The sequence below is a fragment of the Montipora foliosa genome, unplaced genomic scaffold (assembly GCF_036669935.1).
Source record: "Montipora foliosa isolate CH-2021 unplaced genomic scaffold, ASM3666993v2 scaffold_427, whole genome shotgun sequence".
NCBI classification, from domain to species: Eukaryota; Metazoa; Cnidaria; class Anthozoa; order Scleractinia; family Acroporidae; genus Montipora; species Montipora foliosa.
Genome location: NW_027179731.1, coordinates 105,001 through 125,000, shown reverse-complemented (window position 1 = coordinate 125,000; position 20,000 = coordinate 105,001). Strand labels below are relative to the sequence as shown.

At 40.1% G+C, this 20,000-nt stretch overlaps 1 protein-coding gene across 1 annotated transcript in view; it reads right to left on the bottom strand.

The window, feature by feature from the left end:
• Positions 1–20,000, bottom strand: part of LOC137988763 (fibroblast growth factor receptor 1-like) — a 73,073-nt gene that overhangs the window by 10,047 nt on the left and 43,026 nt on the right. The window contains exons 14-18 of the mRNA XM_068834721.1: positions 11,168–11,352; positions 10,136–10,255; positions 9,962–10,038; positions 7,858–7,898; positions 6,446–6,542 (exon numbers count right to left, since the gene is read on the bottom strand). Of these exons, the coding sequence (XP_068690822.1) occupies positions 6,446–6,542; positions 7,858–7,898; positions 9,962–10,038; positions 10,136–10,255; positions 11,168–11,352 (520 nt within the window). The remainder of the gene's footprint in view (positions 1–6,445; positions 6,543–7,857; positions 7,899–9,961; positions 10,039–10,135; positions 10,256–11,167; positions 11,353–20,000) is intronic.

The window sequence follows — 20,000 nt, the reverse complement described above, 5'->3', positions numbered from 1 at the left end:
AAAGACTCCTTAAAGGAAATGAAGACCATCAAGAAATCTCAGAGAAAACAACTTGATGGAGATGATTGGAACACCAGAGAGTTTCAAACAGTAACAGCCACCGCCACCATTTACGAAGTTGCTTTTCATTTACAAAGATTCGGAGAGTCCTTGCTTATGTACTTCAATTTAATGATGAAATGAAATGGCTTTTCTTCGCAATTGTAAAAAGTGCGTTCATAACTGGGAAGATCATAGCTTCACTTGATTGTACTTCAATTTGTTTAAGCCACTAGGAACAGAATTTAAAATAAGGACCCTCTAACAATTCAAGAACTTAAAGACTCCGAGTCACTTCTTTTCAAGTGGTGTCAGATTCCCCTTGATGTATCGTTCCTTAACGCGAATTGATTCCTAAATCAGGTGACAAGGGATTGATCAGAGCTTGTGGCCGCCTCGAAAGTGCCAGTGCACTACCTCAAGACAAGAGATCATTCTGCCAAAAAAAAAAATCAAATCGTGGTACTTCTCTTGCGCCACCACCATCAGACGCGACAGGGGCACCCAACGTCAATTTTCGGAAAATATCTGTTCAGAAGACGATTTGAGATCTAGAATTTTTGGTACATTTGTTTTAAACTGTCTTGCTTGCCTGCCTCTCCTAGGATTTTCGAACATCTATAAAATGATATAATTGCCATTTCTAACGGATTTTTCCCCTAAAAAGGTCACCTAGAATTTTTGGGAGCCTTTTTTCTGGCGGAAATTTTCGAAAAGGTGAGTTTTGATTCCTACAATTTTCGGATCACTAGACTTTCAGCTAGGAAATCCGAACAGATGAAAAATTTTTAGGGGATAAAAACATGCCTATATCTGCCGTTTAATTACCAAAATACAATTAACAATGCTATGTTTAAGTGGTTTTAAACTATGTTCTCGTTGGGTGCCCCTGACGCGAGGACATTCTGGTTACAACAGCTTTATGCACGAAGGAAGGCGAAAGTTTTGGAAAGTCGGGCTTCGAAAAATAGCGAAAACTATCATCGGAAAAAAACGTCGGCTGCCGCTAAATTCGAAAGAAACCCCTTGACCAATTGATGGGCCAATTACCAAATATTTGAGTGGCTGCTTGATAACCACCATTCCCGGATATTGCACTGGATATGTTTGGGCCATTGCAAGTCAAATTGAATAGAAGAACACTTCCAGAAACGCATCATCCAGAGCAATACACCTAGAGCTCGTCATTGACAAGTCATCTCATGAATTTGTTGATGGCATCTCGTCGTTTTGCCTGTTTGCGCGGCCATCCAAATGTTTGCCTGTCTGACTGTGGGACAAACTTTGATGGCGCACAAGAGTATTTGAGAGAGATAATACACGGCTGGGTTTTCCCCAAGATTCAAAGCACTCTTTCAGAAATATTTACCTGTGATTTCGAGTGGCGATGAACTATCCCCCTTGCAACTTATCAAAACAGAGTCGTCGAGTCATTGATCAGGTCAGTTCGTCAGGCCCTGAAGAGCGTGTGGCAGACCAGAGAGCTTACTGAAGAACAAATGGAGGACATTCCTTGCCGAGATTACCTGTATAGTCAATATTTGTCCTCTCAATCCGAAATCTGTTGACATTTGGGAAGAACCTCCGATTACTCCCAATGATATCTAATTGGACAATACAGCCTCCGTCCTCAAGACGAGCAAGAGGACAGAGTCAATCGAAGTGGTACCGGAAGAGAGAGAGAATGTTGAAGTCGGTGATTTGGTCCTGGAATTAAACTCAAGTCGCAAAAGATCAGAATGGGGGGTGGTGCTGATTGTAGACACCTATCCAGGCAAGGATGAATAGGTCAGAAAGGTGCGGATCAAGACAGAGAATGGCGAGTACGATCGCCCTACCCACAAGCTCTGCCTGATTGCTTCGAAGCAAAAGCTTAGTGGAAACGAACAATAATATTAGGACATAGTAGCGCTCAAGAACACAAAACTGATAGTTTACAATTGAGTTACACCTTGTGCTAATTAAATTGTTGCGCAATTAGACTCCTAATTTCCGCACTGGGGCCGAGTGTCTTGCACTCCGTTGAAAGATTTTTAATTTTTAGATATTTTGTGGTTAAGACCGGACATGCACGTTTTTTCTTTCTTTTTTTTAAATTTATTTTATTTTATCATTTTAACTTAATTAACGCTTAGCCAATCAGATTTCAGCTCACTCTTTTTTTGTTATTGTATTATTATTATTATTATTATTATTATTATTATTATATCTCTCTGCATCATGGAATTCGTAATTTTATAGAATTGTGAATTTTTATTATCAATCATCTCAATTTCTTTTAATGTAAGTAAGTGAAATAAATAAAGTTGTTCATAGGTTGAAATTGAAAGTAAGAAACACCAACAAAAAGTCCATCAATTGTTAGGAAGTACTTGTATGTTGGTAAGTAAATCGGTGCTGGAAGTAAGGGGATGTTGTTAGCGTACGTCTTTTTAGCGTAGTCTTTATGGGTACTAGTTGGGGCTGATTTTAAATGGCTAGCATAAACCCTCATCCTTCCAAGGTGGGGTCCAATGCGACCCCCAGTGATAACAAACATTCACCAAAGCTCGTATGTCTGGACAATTTTTGTCAGATCTCATGAATTCGTCTCTTTGTGTCAGTTGCTTCAAATGCAAATGTTACTTTTAAAATCCAAAGGACTGTGTAAAATTGGTGCTTATTTTCTTATTGGGGTCCAATGAAGTTCAAGGGTACTAATTGAATTACTGGACAATTCAATGTAATTTACGTAAGGTGCTAACAAGAAAGAAGCCTATTCGATGTAGGATTGCTTTGTTCACGTCAGACTTCTTTTGTTTCCCTTAAGTAATGGCGGCAAAAGGTAGAATTGCACATTACAATACAGAAGGAACTCTCCGGGCAGTTCTAGAAGTGCAGTCAGATGAATCTGAATTAGAACTTTCCGACAGTATCATCGTGGCCTTCAGACCACGATGATACTGAGTCAGCTCCTACAGTACCACACGACAGGAATGCAACAGACTAGGCTGTAACTCCTTCTGAACCTTCAAATGAGTCTAGAAGAGTTCGTGGTAGAGGTCGAAATCGTGGCTGAGCTAGAGGACGACGGCAGCCAGTTAGGGTTGCTTGGGGAGACGAAGACATCGCTCCGGATGTACTTATTGCCAAGAATGGAACCGTTTGGCGGACTACCCCATAAATTGGAGGTCGACGTCGCTTGCTAGACATATTAAGGACACCTCCAGGAATAACAGATGCTGCTAAATGCAACTCAGTCGAGGATTCCTTTGGATTTTTCATCACCTTGGCTATGGTTGATCTCATTGCTCTAGAAACTAATCGTGAGGCTAGACGAAAGGTCAGGCAATGGAATGAATAAACTCCTGAGTATCAAAGAGATTGGCAAGAAGTTGACTCGACTGAGATTATGGCCTTCGTTGGGCTTTGTCTTTATGCCGGGTTGTACAAATCAAATAACGAATCTGTGTCCTCGTTATGGTCAGATAATGAAGAGAGACCAATGTTTACTGCAACCATGTCCGGGAATAGATTTACAAGTATTCTCAAGTTCTTAAGGTTTGATAATCGTGCAACTCGGCAAGAAAAACAAGCTGATGACAAACTCGCACTATTTAGGGATTTTTGGAATCTATTTCAAGCACAACTTCTAAAGTTCTACATTCCTGGTCCAGATCTTTGTGTAGCTGATCAACTTGTGGCCTTTAGAGGCAGATGCGGTTTTTGCCAGTATATTTCATGTAATCCAGCTAAATATGAAGTTGAAATTTGGTGGTGCTGTGATTCACAGACCTGTTATCCGTTGAAAGGTGATGTTTATCTGGGAAGGCAACCTGGCCAACTAAGAGAAGTTGGGCAGGGAGCTCGTGTTGGTAAACAGCTTGTAGAACCATGGCGTAGAAGTGGAAGAAATGTCACAGCAGACATTTTTTTTCACCTCTATCCCTCTGGCAGAAGGTCTTCTGAAGGATAACTTGATATGCACCAAGGGAGAGGCAGGTTGTGTTGGTGCTGTCGACAATGCATCGTGATGACCTAGTAGATGGTGACACCCAGAAATCAGAAATTATCCTCTACTACAACTCAGCCAAAAGTGTAGTAGATAATCTGGATCACCTGACAAAGATGTACACAAGTAGAAGAAAAATCAACCTTTGGCCTGTAGCACTATTCGGAAATGTCGTTGATATTGGGGCTGTAGCAGCATTTATTGTCTGGTTAGGCAACTTTCCTCAATGGCAAATTTCCGATGGTAAAACGCAGGAGACGCCTCTTCCTTTCAGAGCTAGCAAATCAGCTTCTCATGCCACATCTGAGACGCAGAGCACGTACACCCACGTTGTAGGCACCGATCAGGAATTCCATGAAGATGGTTGGAGTTGATCTTCCCTTACCTGTCCACCCAAGCTCAAGGTCACACGAGTGTGGCAAAGAGGAAGAGATGTCACCTCTGCCCTTGTGGATTCGATAAGAAGGTTCGGTTGACATGCGATAGGTGCAAGCACCCAGTATGTTCAGTTCACAGTGTTCAACAAGTGCTTTGTGATGAATGCTCCTAGACCTAAGACGTCCCATAATGTTACAGGCACTGTTTGGTTACATCCCATCAGAATGAAAACGGAATATCCATCCAGAATATCGCACAATTTTAATTCCTTTATGTATTTTCCAACAGGAATTCGCTGTTTTGCGGTAAACGTTTATGATTTTCTTGTTAGAACTTCTATGCAGCCCTGTGACATGCATTGTATACCACAGTTGTTTTTATAAATAGTCAATGACCGTAATAAAGGATGGGGTCTGACTAGACCCCAGCTGGTACGAATTGCATAAATCTGTTAAGTTTTCTAAGCATGTTGCCTAATTGGCACCTAAAACGCTCCCTTTAATTTCAAGGAACAATTTGAACGTTTGCATCAGTAAATGGAAGTATAATTAACATTAGTTTTCTAACAAACCATTGAATATCGTAACTGAACATCATTGAAAGAAAACTAAGGAGTGTATGTTGGCTGAAGAAAAGGAAAAAATGGGTTATTAGTAGATAAATGTGACAGATTGTTTGTTAACTGAATAATAAATCACGTTTGAGCAAAGGTAAATGTCATAACAACGATATTCTGTCATATTTTGTTATGGGGTCAAACTGGTATGATTCAAATGTAAAATATGTTAGTAGGATGAGGGTTAAATGTAGTTCAGCAGAAACCCTTTGTGGTTACACGTACTTAAACAATTAAACTCAAAGTTGTTTTATTTTTTTTCTGGTAGTTCACAAAGTTTGTAAACTTTATTAAACAGTCATTACTTGCATGCAGTTGAACAACGAGAAGTCATTTCCTTGTTTTTGCACCTCTTGTACATGTGTCTTTGGTCAAGTGCTTTTTGCACATGGTAGTGAAACTTATTGTGTTAGTTGTGTCTAATGACACATTCATGTCTTAAGTAATTTGTAGTCTGTTTGGTGCAATCCAAGTGTCAATAATTCCAAATTTGGTTAAATCATAAATTCATGTTCTCTTCCAATAACTTTACCAAGAAGTGTGTTTGGGTGTAATGGATTTTTGTCCAATTATTAATTTTGTTTTGACAAAGTTGTTGACTTGGAATGAAATAGTATTGATATTTCCTAGTTGTAATTTTGCTGTTGTATTTCCTCTGCGTGTTTCTCGCTTTTTCCTGTTGAGATGTCCTTATCTCCCTTGTTGACTTGATAAGTGAATTACAAGCACGTTTACGTGCAGCTTCTTCTTCTTCTTCTTCTTCTTCTTCTTCTTCTTCTTCTTCTTCCATGGTAGAATGCTGGTCAATTTTTTTTATATCTGGGTTAGTTTTGGTTTCTTTCCATGGTGGTGAATTAAATTCACCTAGTTTGAATTAAATTTACCTAGTCAATTTGATTTATTTTAACCTAATTTGATTTAAATTGACCTGAATTTAATCTCAACCTGTAACATCTACAACATGTTGCAGAAAGGTCGTCTGTTCCATTATCCGAATTGTTTCGTTTCATAGTGTACTCACATGCATGCCTCTTTTTTTCAGTTGACTGTTAAGTTACTTTATGCAACGTGGAAGTGCGCGGATTAAACTACTGGTAGAACTTGTGAACATTTTTTTCTCTGTTCATCTAGAGTATCACCCATATCCACGGTGCGAAACACAAAAGAAGCTACAAAGGAGTTTAGGTGAAAAAATTCATTCGTAATTTTCTTTCCCAATTCGATACATTTTTTCCTACACAAACCCTTGTAATTTCGCTATGATGTAGATTATATTAAAATTACGTCACACGCTAATATTAGAGCTTGGGCCACCTGTGATGCAACTCTTTAACAGTTTTCCTTTCATTTCTTCGTTTAAAAAAAAAAATAGTACGTTACTACGCCTTAAGCGCAAGAAAATGATTTGAAAGGAGACTCACATAGTGTCGGCGATGTGTTGGGGCTTCGGCATGCGATAACCTTTCTGCAATTCTGCTATAGTCTTGGCCTCCGACCAACCCGGATATGGAATGCCTCCTGTTAATTGTCAACATTTCATTACTGTCTTATCCTATTTACCACCTGCTACAACAAAAAGGTAACTGTAGTTTCGCAGACATGTAAGTTTCAGCCGGCTTTTGTGCTCGCCTGTTGACTGGATTATTATGCGAGAAGTGCAATGGGTTAAATTTCTAAATTTCTAAAACTTCCGCAGACGATGATTAAAGGCGCACCTCACAACCGACAGGAATTGCATGCCGCGGAACAATTTTCGTATATGAAAATCCAGTCAAATTCGAAATTTTTCCATTTAGATCGCTGCAATAAGCAATGCGAATCTCCAGAACAAAATCAAACGGTCCAAAAGCCTGTAGGTTGAAGGTAGGTCTTTAAAGAAGATACATTCGGGAATAACAACCAAAGAAAGGTCCTATCATAGAAGAAAATCAAACAATCGGAATGAACTTGTTGATACAGTCTATGAACAGTTGATGACCCTAGATCTCTGGGTGAAGTCCGGTCTCAACTGATTACCCCAAAGGTAGAAATAATAATAATGACAACAAGGATAATAACCCCGACAACAACGACGACGTAATTAGAGGCACCCGGATTCAATAAGCGTCACGAAGTGTCTTCTTGATCTTTTATCCAAATCAACATCACTCTTTACTCGGAATTCTAACGTCACAAAGTGTCCCCCCAAATACTGCTTTTGAAGTAATGATAAACGTTACCGTAACCTTATTGTTAGAAAAAGGTATGGAATACTTAGACTTAAAGGGACATTTCGCCTTGGATTTCAAAAGTAGGCTTGCATCTTATTACAAGGAAGGGTTACCTTTTGGAAACTTTGGCCGTGTAGCACTTATATTTCAACAGACTTAACTATTAGAGTGTAATGTGAAGTGCTGGTTTTCTAGTCATATGAACCATGTGAGCCGTAGTCCTACTAATGGAAATGGGCCCACACAAGGACAGAGGAAAACTGTGACCAGTGTGGGAATTGAACCCACGACCTTCATTTCATTAGTAGCCGTCTGACCTTGTAGCTCAGTCGGTAGAGCAGCAGTGACCTAACCCGAAGGTCGTGGGTTCAATTCCCACCCTGGTTAGAGTTTTCCCTGTCCCTGTGTGGGCCCATTTCTATTAGCAGGGCAAAGGCTCCCGTGGTTCATATGGGTAGAAAACTAGGACCTCACATTACACTCTAATAGTTAAGTGTGTTGCATCTAATTACTTGAATTTGTGGACATAAGTGACGACGATGATGATGATGATAATTTGGACTTAAACTCACCATCATAACGCTTATGAATAAATGTTGATTCTCAATACACAAAACACCTACCGATGGTAAAGATCTCATAAAGGACGACTCCATAGGACCACCTGTAAAATAGAAATGCGGTTACATCAAAAACATTCTAAATGATAGATATGCAATAGGAGATGGTTGTGAAATAAATGTGTGTTAAAGAAGGTTAACTCTTGAATTCAAAACGGTAATCCTGTCGGTTAGATACAAAATACTTATTACGGTAACATTTGAGCTGTATCACAATTTACAGCAGTATGAATATGCATACATACTGCGTTTAGTTTGGCTTTCTTTCTTATCAATTACTAATTAATTTTACAAGCAACCTTGTTAATGAATTATTGGTTATTCATTCCAATTATTGTTCCTGTCCGTCGTTGTCCTGTCTCCGTGTTGGGGATGTCGATGTTGCTCCAGTTAAAGCCACTTCCAATCTTGACGTTGTCTTCGATGATACTATGTCTTTTAAATCACATATTTCTGATGTTTGCAAGTCTTCTTTTTATCATCTTAGGAATATTTCGAGAATTAGACCCGCGAAACCACTGAAATGTTTGTTCATGCTTTTGCCACCTCTAAACTTGACTACTTATTAACTCTCTATTTTATGGACTTCCTAAGTTCCTTATTGCTAAATACAATGTGTTCAGAACTCTGCTGCGCGTCTAGTTTGTAAGACTTTAATTGATCTGCATTGGCTTCCCATTAGGCATCGTATTGTTCTTAAGATTCTTCTTTTGGTTTAAAAATCTCTTAATGATAAGGCCCCGTCGTATTTATCTGATCTTTTAACTTATCGTAGGAGCTTGTATTCTTTGCGATCAGTTAGTTATGGCGACCTTGTAGAGCCATCTTCAAAAATGCAAACTTATGGAGATCGATCGCTTGCAGTATGTGCCCGTAGATTGTGGAACTCTTTGCCTCTTTCAATACATAGGAGTTCTTCTGTTGACACTTTTAAAAACGTGTTGAAAACGTTAACTTATCTTTTTAAAATGTTTGTTAGTGAATGTCAGTAAATGTAGTTTGTTTATAATTCATTTTTATTTGTTGTAAAGCGCCACGGACAATTTATTGGAGTTGTGCGCCATAGAAATACTCTTTATTATTATTATTTATTATTATTACTATTATTATTATTATTATTATTATTGTCTGCTTTCGTGCGGACGTCAACTCCATCAATGCGGTGGACCGGTCATCTGTGGAACGGGTAGCGATAGTGGAAACTTTAAATCTGATTGAAACCGAATGGGCCCTTTGCAGGTAGCGATCACATGGTACAAAACCCGCCATACTGGAGAGCAAATTGCGCACTTGAACATCTAAAGCTAAGAAAATTAAAATTAAAATGTTTTGTTTTAGACGTCCAACTGCGCAATTTGCTCTCCGGCATGATGGTTTTTGTACCATGTGACCGTCAGTTGCAAAGGGCCAATAAACGAGAAGGAGGAGTCATCCTCACACTTATCTAGATAATAGTCCAGTTTCAAGTTCTCCAAGAATACTGAGGACGCATTTTAACAGGGTTGGCCTCCATCTGAAGTTAATATGTTTAAAAATACCGGCAGGAAGGTCTGTCTATTGTCTAGTTTCAAATTTCAGGCAGTAGTAAACAAGTCATCTTCTTGCTAGAATTTATGAATATATTTACTTCAGATGGAGGCTAGCGCTGTAAAAATGCGTCCCTATTGTTTTTATTCATGGAGAATTTGAAAGTGAAGTATTAAACAAATTGTCTCTTACAGACTCCTGAAAAATTCAGACGACTTCAACGGGATGAAATTGTGCTTTACTTCTCACAAAAGCATCATCGTGGTTTTTTAAATACAGTTATTCCTTAAAATATCGATAAACCACGGTGGTCCAGTCGTGAAGTGACAAATGGATGTTTAGTTCTTGAACTTCTTAGCTTGTAGCAAAGGTGACAAGAGATACTCTGTTGAGACCGTAAGTAAAAATGCATGACCATCGCTAAAGTTTCAAAAGACGATTCGTTTTTGTTAATTTTCTCTTAATTACTCTTATATTATGAAGCACAATTTAGGTCAAAATTACAATCTAAAATTCTAAAAAGCATTAAATACAAAATGCTTGTAAAATGACTATTTAAAACATTTGTGCAAGTACATACACATCACTTTTGGTGGAAAGATTTGAGGCATCTCCAAAGAGGATCTCTGGTGCCGTCCATTTAACCGGCATACAGCCCTAGGAAGACAACAACACATTGTTTACAGGTGAAAAAGGGAAAGTCAAAGAGTGGTCAAAGCACTTTGAAATGGAACCTATCAACAATATGACTCACCTTTTTGGCATTGCCATGTCCGTATTTGAAGTTCTGGTACGATAATCCAAAGTCTGTCACCTTGCACACATAGTTCTTATCTAGGAGGACGTTTCGCGCTGCTAGATCACGGTGAATAATCTATGAACATGAAAAAAAAAAGAAAAAGAAAAAAGGAAAAGACAATCTGAAGTCGTCATAGGGACGTGGTTCTTCATTGTCTCGGTTTTTGTGGATCTTATTTGCGTCTCGAGACACAGAAAGCAATATAGTGGGAGGTAACCGGTCAATTGCAACGTTTCAAGTCCTATAGGCCGACCCTTTTCGATAAAGTAATGGACGAAAACATATCCCCTGATTTGAGTTCCAACTCAAGAGTCCACTCATAAATGCTAACATGTACATCTAATTCTGCTCCCCACCTAAACATAAACAGTGAATTCAAGTAACCTCAACCAAGAAACCCTAAATGCTGATTGACACAAATCTGAAACTCTTCTTACCGAAGAGTTACAAGCCCGGCGCTAGTAGCAATTATAACAAATCCGCGAGTGAATCCATCACAAAAAAATTCAGGTGTTTCATACCACTGGAAATGGTAAAATTCGACCAGTAAACAGTCTTTACCAGAATTGTAGTGTTAAGCTAGATCACTACATAGGCTGAAGGTTGCCAAAGATCTGGGAATATGGGAACATGGCGCGCGTGCTTGTGTCAAATAAAATGCCTTTGATTCATTAAAGTGCGTCGAATATGTTTGTATCTCGGCCATCACTACAAGGACTTTTTGCAGAGTTCATTGCTTTTGAAATCTTGAGGCCATTTCTTCTTGATACGACTCTTGAAACAGCTTGACTTTCTTCCTTACTCAAGACAGTGTCGCTATAAAAGCGTGCAACCTATAATGTGCAGGTGGAAGTGATGGGCGCGAATACGCAGGTCTGAAAGTTTCCAGGTCTAAGATCTGTTTAAATTTGTCTCACACCGATGACAAACATACCTTAAAGAAAAATAATTTTGAATATTTGCTTGATCTTCGCACCACTTACTTACCCCTCTTGATGCCAGGAACCCCACCGCCGTAGCAATCTGTTTTGAAAATGAGACCAGGTCGTATGTCCGCAACTGCGCTACCTCTCCTTCTCCGTGATAACATTTGTCAGCAATTCCACGGCTTTTTCTCAGATAGCCCAGTAGATCTCCACAGGGCAAGTATTCCATGATCGAAATTGGGTGTACTATGTGGAAGAGATGGTCGTTCAACGTTATGTACTTTTTTACCGTAAGTTCGGTCTCATAACCAGACAGCAATAACAACAACAACACTAATAATAATAATAATAATAATAATTATTATTATTATTATTATTATTATTATTATAATAATTATTATTATTATTCTTATTATTATTATTATTATTAAAATTATAATTATAATTATAATTATTATTGTTATTACCCAGACAGAACAAGGTTCTTGGTCCTTCAGAGCTTAATATTTTTCGGTTGTTTACACTTTAGCAAACACACAAAACTTAGATGAGGGGCCTCCCCACCGCTTCCTTCCTCGAGGAAAGCAGAGGTTCAGCTTCCCTGAAACAAGAGCTTAGTAAGAGATTGAAGCCAAATTTAGGACACTGAACGGGCTCTGAAAATGATCTGGATAAGCCCTCTGATGGTGATGACTAATGCTCAGAGGTTTCGCCTGTGCTCACTGGTTGCCTTGCAAACTACTTAGGAGAGTCCCCTGGGTCAATTTTTGACAACTTAGCAGAGGAGTTCTCGGCAACTGAAAAAACAGGTGCGCCACTTAACGCCAAGCTGGCCACTATGCTAGAAGACTTTATCAAAGACGATCTCCTTAAAACAAAGCTAAAGGGGCTGGTGGAATAATACCTAAGACCAGAAAATTGTTAATTGCTAGTCGCCTCCAAAGCGAACAGAGCTATTTGTAATCGGTTGTCTCCAAGTAGGGATGATCTCTGTTTCCAAACATTGTTTTTGTTATTCAAGTGTGCCAACCACAGGAACAAAAGACCCTTTGTGACAGCCAATGAGCCTCTGGTTGGCATATTAATCACAATAGGTGACGTCAACGTTATATTCGCTATACCAAATCCTCAGACAGGGCTCTTCAGAAAGCTCAACAGTTTTTGTTTTCTAATTTTGTGCCACCGTCAATGCCTGTGATAAAGCATCAGGCGAGTTCTAGGATACTCTCCCACATTCCCTTGTTCTAGCGTTAGCAGTAAACCGGGAACTGAATCTACGTGGCCGAGAATCTCTGAAGCCAGACCTGAACGCCCAGTTTGCTTCTTCAGAGGTGGCAAGTCTTATTCTGCAAAGCCTTTAATTTGTTAGGGGAGAAGGGGGTCCTACCACCACCAAGAAGAAGCAAGGCAGTCAACCATGATCTCAGTCCCATAAGGAGACAAACCGTTAAAATGTAATCCTCAGGTTGGTTACATGAGTAGCGTTGATAGTGTTATTAGGTCAGTTGCACCATTGCAAGCTGGCCAATTGCGAATAGCAAAGTTGACTTCCGACTCGTTTATCTTGCAGTGTGCATCTAGCTGTGAACTTGAATTTTATTATCTATCTACACCAGGTTGCCCCTCCAAGTCCACGGCATGCAGAATTCCAATTTTTTGTTATTGAGAAAGAAGCTAATGATGCAGGAGGAATTTATGATATTTGAACGATGTCAGTCGGAAACAGGAAAAATTGTTTCCGATAGTCCTACGACCAAAAGAGGAACCTGAGTTTCATAGTGTTATTTTCAATTTGAAGTTTTTAAATCAAGTATTGACCTACTGTGAGTTCAAGATGGTTACTCTAGCATGTACCATAAGGTTGATGAAACCTGGGTGTTTTATGTCCTCTACAGACCTACCCAATTTCTTCAATTCCATTACTATATTGCCTACCTTCAGAAAATATCTGAAGTTTGCACCGAGGGGTCTTCTGTTCCGTTTTTGGGCCCTACCCATGGGACTGACAGGTAGTCCTTGCATCTTTACCAGGGTGTTATACTCATTTTTTTCCACCCTACGCACCCTATACAGACTTAATTTTTTGAGTTATATTGATAATTCTTTTACCTGCAGGATTCTGAGGAGGCCTGCCTTGAGGCTACCTTACATACTGCCCAATTATTTGCGCGCTTGGGTTTTGTGTTTCATCCGACCCAGTCTGTTTTTCACCCTACACAGTGCCTAGAGTTCTTAGGATTCCTGTAACAATATTAATATATGCTTAGCCTTAACGGAGACTGACAAAGTCGTTGTAAACATGCCTCCGTCTGCTGACAGCATTGGTGCTGTTAGAGTGGTGAGTCATCTCAGTGTCCACAGCTTTCCGGGTTATTGACCGTTGTTCCCCAAATATCGCTTTTACAGTAGATGCATCACGCATGGGTCTGGGTACAACAATGCACGAAACACAAACTGAGTATTCTTGAACTGCACTCCGTGGGACGGGGGACTATGTCCTTACTCGGGTCAGTGTCCATTCTGCGCATCAGGAACATGTCTTACAACGTGACTGCTATTTCCCACATCAGTGGCATCGGGGATGCAGGAACAAGGAATGCGATACAATTGCTAAGGAAATTTGATTATAGGCCCCTGTAGAAGCATAGTGAGCGTTTCTGCTGCGCGTCAATCGGTGCGGTTTAAATTTACTGCAGATTCTCATTGTGCCGTTTTGAAGATGGGATCATAGTGGGAACTGAATCGCGGTATTTACTTGTATATATATGGGATTTTGTTGTTCCCCAGATTGACCTGTTTGCAAGTAGAAACAACCATCAAACTAGTGCCTATTCTTCCTGGAAGCAAGACATGAATGCATCATATGTGGATGCTTTCCCTGTGAATTGGTCAGTCACAGCTCACTAACAATTACATTTTCTCATGGGGATGCTCACCCTCTGAGCCCAGAACGGCAACCCCTGACATGCAAAGTGTCAGGCGACAGTTCATTAAGGGTAACATTCCGGGCGAGGTTGCCAACCTGCTCATGTCCTCTTGAATATTTAGCGGCAGCAAAGCAGTAAGATGTTCACACCCGCAAATTAATGGTGTGCATCTGGGCTACCAGAGAAAACTGATCCACTACAGACGAGTGTGAACAACGTGTTAACGCCTCCACGCCTTTCGTATTAAGCGAATGTCATACTCGGCGATTAATACGGCTTGCTCAGCACTCGCAAGCTGTTTAAGGGGATTGAATTCCCTGGTTGTCACTACGCTGTGACTGACCATCAGTTTAAAAGTGGGCTACCTGTAGGGTGTGTTCAGCTGTTGCAAGCTTACTTCTTGATATCAGGTAACATGGGATCTGATGTCTGTCTTGAAGTGCATAGGACTGTTGTATCCTCTGAGCAAGCTCTGTCTCGGAAGAACTTACCCTTAAACCGCTAGTTTCAACATATGGGAGGCGGTGCCAAACGCTGTCATTTTCTGAGGGTCGATGCTATGGAGAAAACTCCTGATTATTTTCTATGTTCTACATACAGAATCATAGCAAGCAGGACAGACCCGGGGAAAACCCTCTTGTCATTTTTTGTTGGGAAGAACCCTAAAGTACCCTAAAGAACCACTTACTCTACTCTAGAACGCTATCTTGGAAAAACCCGCTTGTTTTGTGACCATGGCAAAGACCGTCTTCTCCTTTCATATGTCATGCCTTATCGGCAGATCGGCACGAACGCAAATGGGCGATGAATTAATTAAAGCTGTTATGGAAGCAAGTGGAATAGATACAGCAAGGTTTAATGCTCACAGCGCCAAATCAGCAGCTATATCAAGAGCAGGCAGGTGATTCCCACTGATGAAATCCTAAAACACATCGAATGATCTCGAAAATCTGCTTTTCAGAAGTTCTATAAGCAACCCGTTGTTGCTGGAAACAGCTTTGCTGGAGCTGTGCCAGGTCGATAAGTTGGTTTTGTGGATTGGAATCGTTGTGTTCACGTTTATTGCTGTAAATTATCATGTTAACCGGAAGTGACGTCACCGGGTTTTTTTGTAGAATTAGACGATTAAACGAGCCTTACCTGTAAGGTGAAGTTTGATTGTGATTCTGCCAATTCCCTGGTGACCCTGTGAGGGTTAACATGCCTTCCCTCACACTTTTTCTACTTGCAGCCCCTTGTTCTTACATTTTCCTCTGTATTCATTTGTATCTTGATAACCGTGTCCACAACCTTTGAAAGTCTGATTATCCACGGCGGCACGAGTGCATCTCATGTTAACCCTCACCGAATCACCAGGGATTTGGCAGATTCGCAATCAAACTTCACCTTACAGGTAAGGATCGTTTAATTTTCTAATTTTAAAAGAAAACAAGCACACCCTCAGTGAGCGAACTTGAAAGGAAAAAAAAGCCATTTCAGAGTCAACTGTCAATAGCCAGCGAATAGGAATCACGCTAAAATTAGAAACCATCAGTAAGACTTTGTCAGTTCAAGGTTTAAAAAAAAGGTTTAAGTTATGTACTTTATTCCACGTTATTTCTTAAAACGAGATCATTCACATTTTGATGTATTTCGTTGAAACATGCCAGCCAAAAGAGTACAGATAATTGATATTTAATTCGAGTTTCATTCCGGAATAAAGGAAAAACCGATAAACCCACTTTTTAAAAATACGCATCCACTTTAAGTAACGCATCCGTAAAAATAACAAATCCTTTAGTGCCCAAAGGAAGAATTTGCAATTGTCCAGTAATTTTGTGTGAGCTATTACTTGTATTCTTTTTTGTCGTTGTCGCTCTCTTTCAGTCTCCTTTCGTTTCTATTCTAGTCATAGGTCTGCCAGAAATCATGCAAGCTTATCACAGCTTCTAAAGATATGCCAAAAATTGCAATACAGAGAAAAAAGCAGCTCTAAACAAATTAAAAATAAACACTCAGCTTTAAGTTTATATCCCTCCGATGCTTGACTTGAACAATATGTAACAGGGATTGTTGCAAGAATCTGTAGGATGGTGAACGCGTTTGGCACTTTTCAAAGTACTGACATTCTTTTCAAGGATGTCTTTTGCCTTTTCTTTCTTCTCTGTCCATATTGTTTTCCACAATTCGAACTCGGCAGTCAGCCCAACAACATTCGGAAGATCTTGTGCATATTGATGACAAAACACTTAAATCTGAGCTTTCCAGGTTGATGGAGTTTTCAACAAAACAGATGGTACAATAGAAAAGACCTTTAAAATACACATAGGCTTCTGGAGGAAATCTTGATTGAACTTGCTGCAAGGAATGATCCAGACAAAACTTGCGAAATGTTGATCCGATCGTATGCCTCTGGAGTTGATGCAAGACAGTTGCTACAAAAAAATTGGCGCTGGGCAGTTCTTGGTCTGCTAGGTCAAATACTAACTTTCTCTGAAAGTACTCGTACTGCCTCTTCAAACAACCGATGATGATGACCCTCAATGTTTATCTGCATGTCTTTAAGAGCTTTCTGTAGAGTTGAAATTTCCAGCTCAGCCTTAAGAATTTCCATTTCTTCATTTTGCAGCTTAACAGTGGCAGGTCTTGTTAAATTAAGAATATACTTAACAGTAACAAGCGTCACAATAAATCCAAAAGTGACAGCGTTGAATAAAGACCCGTGCATCGTTCCGTATCTTGGGATTCCAAGTACCATCTAAAATTATCCATGGTCAACTCCAAGGTCACGAAGTGAATTAATTATTAACTCCTTGATTGTGTTAACGGTTGTTTCTTCAACAGTAAGGCGGAAACCAACAAACTCCTCTCGAATATTCTTTGAAGAGTCGACATAGCGGAGAACAAGAGTCAGGTTTTCTCTGTTGGAAACGTCAGCCATTCTGCGATGACTTCTGAAGAAATATATTTCCCCTCAGTCTCAATAATGTCGTTCTGTACCGTTTTGGAGCGGTACGTGGCATTTCTTGGCGCATTCTGGAGATGTTCCTTAAGTTTTACATCACCACTGTCTATACGAAACTCCAAAAGGGCTTGAACGTTTCCTTGGAGATTGCTTGTTATTTCGTTTCACAGTTTTCACAATCGATTTCATTTTCTCTTGATTTTCATCGATCTGTGCTTGCATCAACCGGTTTAACTGCTGATCAATGGGGGTGGTTTGAGTTCTCATTGCAGCCAAGAAATTCTGCATTGCCATGACAGAAAATTTGTGAATTTCTGACTTTCCGCTCGAACGGCTGTGGAAACGAAAATGTAAGCGGGATCGAAACAGTTTGTCTAGTTTGACACCATTTTTGCCACACTCCATTCCAAAACAGACACAAGGTAAACAAAACGCGCCATCCAAGTACTTGGTATAAACAAGGCAAGAGTATCTCACGAGCCTTCCTGTCGAAACTTTCGCTGCTTTGCTGAAGTTTCTGTCCACAAGGGGAACTCGAACAGTAAAGCTGGCTTCCACACGCTTTCAATAAACGGAACCTTTTCTGCGTCGGTAAACGAGGCAATGACTGTACACGGTACCGGTATCAAAGGGTGAACAATCTTCCTTTCGACAAACAAGCTCACTTGAAAGTAGCGAAGCCATGACACGTCATTCAGATCGAGTAGTTCAGGACTAGTGCACAGAACCGCAGCAGCCACAATTATGCTCAGCCAATGAACGAGAAATTTGACTGGTGCACAAGAAACAATACAAAATTTGCGCTAGTGCACATACATTGAGCAGAGATCTTCGGAGGGGGAGGGCGAAGGATGAGGATTGGGCTCAGAACTCAAGGCGCTGGTCCGTTGGAGCTGGCAAAAAAATGCAGTGCGGTTGGAATTAACAAATTCTGTATTATAATTAAACACCTGGGACGAATTGGTATCTTGCAGTTGAGACTTTCTGGCATGGTTTTCCTAGTTTTTTAAATTTCTTAACAATTCTGACTAGTTTCTGAAAACAAGTTGCACTAGTCTGTATCCAACCCTGCTGATATGTCAAATCCGATTGAAACTAGCGAAAAATGCAGAAAGAAAACATTTTCCAAACCGTTTCCCACCTGAACTCGTAAAGCGTTGAATGTGTAAAAACTATAGTTCACGTAGTATGGCAGTGTAGCGGCGTCGAACGAAAGAAAGCCCTCGAAAAATGAAGCCTCGTTTATGTTAATGTGAGTTAACCTGGGTTGAACCTGCAATCCAACTTAAAACCAGTACCTGGTCAGCGGTCAGCTTAAAAAAAAAAGGTGACCTCGATAAGCTCTAAGCTTGAGCCAGCGATATGGTAACGGGCCTCGTCAGGGGATACCTTGTTTTGACAGGTGTCAGTTGATCATAACATGGGTGTCCAATATCAAAGATATGTGGTGCAAACTAGCGTTATACGAGTCACATAGGCCGCATACATTGATTGGTAGACGTACGTACGGACGTACAGACTATCGATGACGTCATGGCTGTAAAACCAAAATTTCTGGCATCGATTGGTTACCATATTTTCCTAACTATAAACCTCGGCGCGCGCAGAGCTCCGGTAATAGTAGAATGATTGCAAAAAAGATGAACAAAAACTTCTCCATTCTTAAGATTTAGATTTACCTGTGACACTCAAGAAGTTTGGGGACTTTCAAGAAACGGTATCGAGGGACCTGTTTCATGATTTTCGGGCATATGGCACGAACCATAAATCTCTAATATATATTTAAACTAAAGTTTTGAGGCATCAAACTTTGCATTTATGTTGCCGGATCATGGTGTTATCATTGGCTTCTTCGGAACAGAATGTTACCGGGTTTTTTGAGAAATCAGTCCCAAGTTTTAATCAAAGAAACGTTTTAACGCGAGAGCCTGGAATTCTCAACCATTTAGTAGCATATGGCAAATATACTAATCACGTCGCAGATTGCTACGCGGTTGTATACAAAACATAGACGCCAGGACCTTATACACTTTTCTGGACCTGGCCCATGGACCTAGACCAGGGACAAACACTGCGGAACACGAATCATTTTGTATACTCATTGCTTCACTATAACTGTTGTTCTTAGTGAGAATTTTAGGTCAATTCAGTCAAAGCATCTCTCATAGTATGACTGTTGTCTTGTGGTTGAATGTAGCTTTCCTTTCCTTAATAAAAAGACCAAAACCCCGTTAAGTTCCTTGTTTTACTCCTCAATACGTCTTGAGCATTACGTCACGAAAGCACTTCTCAAAACATCGTCATCCTCGCATGGTGTTGTCATTCTCTATACTCAATCTAGAGTCTGTATTTATTTATAAATAAATATCCTAGTCTCTTTCATATTTTTTCGCTGAGCAGAGTGACAGGATTCAAAGCTCTTCTGGGAAGCTTAAGTGTTATGGTTCCAGCTATAAGAAACATGGTCAGCTTAGCGCTAACTTGTGTTAAGCACCATGACAACCAATAGACTTAATAGAACTCAACGAAATGCTAGCGCTTGCCGCATTCTGAGAATCTTGGCCATACGGAATAAAAATTTCTAAGGGAGCAGTAATATCGTGTGCAATTTCGGAAAGCGCTAACCTCTCTTAAGGGGACAATCTTCTGCGGAGTCTTTCCTGCCTTACTAATGCCCTGGGAGTTATATTGTGAACACAATTTTGGTGCATTAACTTGGTCCACAGAGTTGGTCCATACACTGGTTCCATGGAGGGGTCCAAGGACCAGGTCCACAGGGCTGATACATGGACCTTGGCGGTATGTTTTGAATACATCCTTGTTATCAACGTTCTAATTTTCCAGTGGTTGGCACACTATAAAAAGGTTACTAGCTAAGTCACTGCAAGCTTACTAATATCATCAAATTCTTGGTGATGTAGTCTGGAATACCAAAATGATTTAGCCTTGTTTGTCGGGAGACCCAATCCATGGCTGCAGAATATAGCACCGTTTTCGTGGGTTGATATTTAAGGCTAGCACTA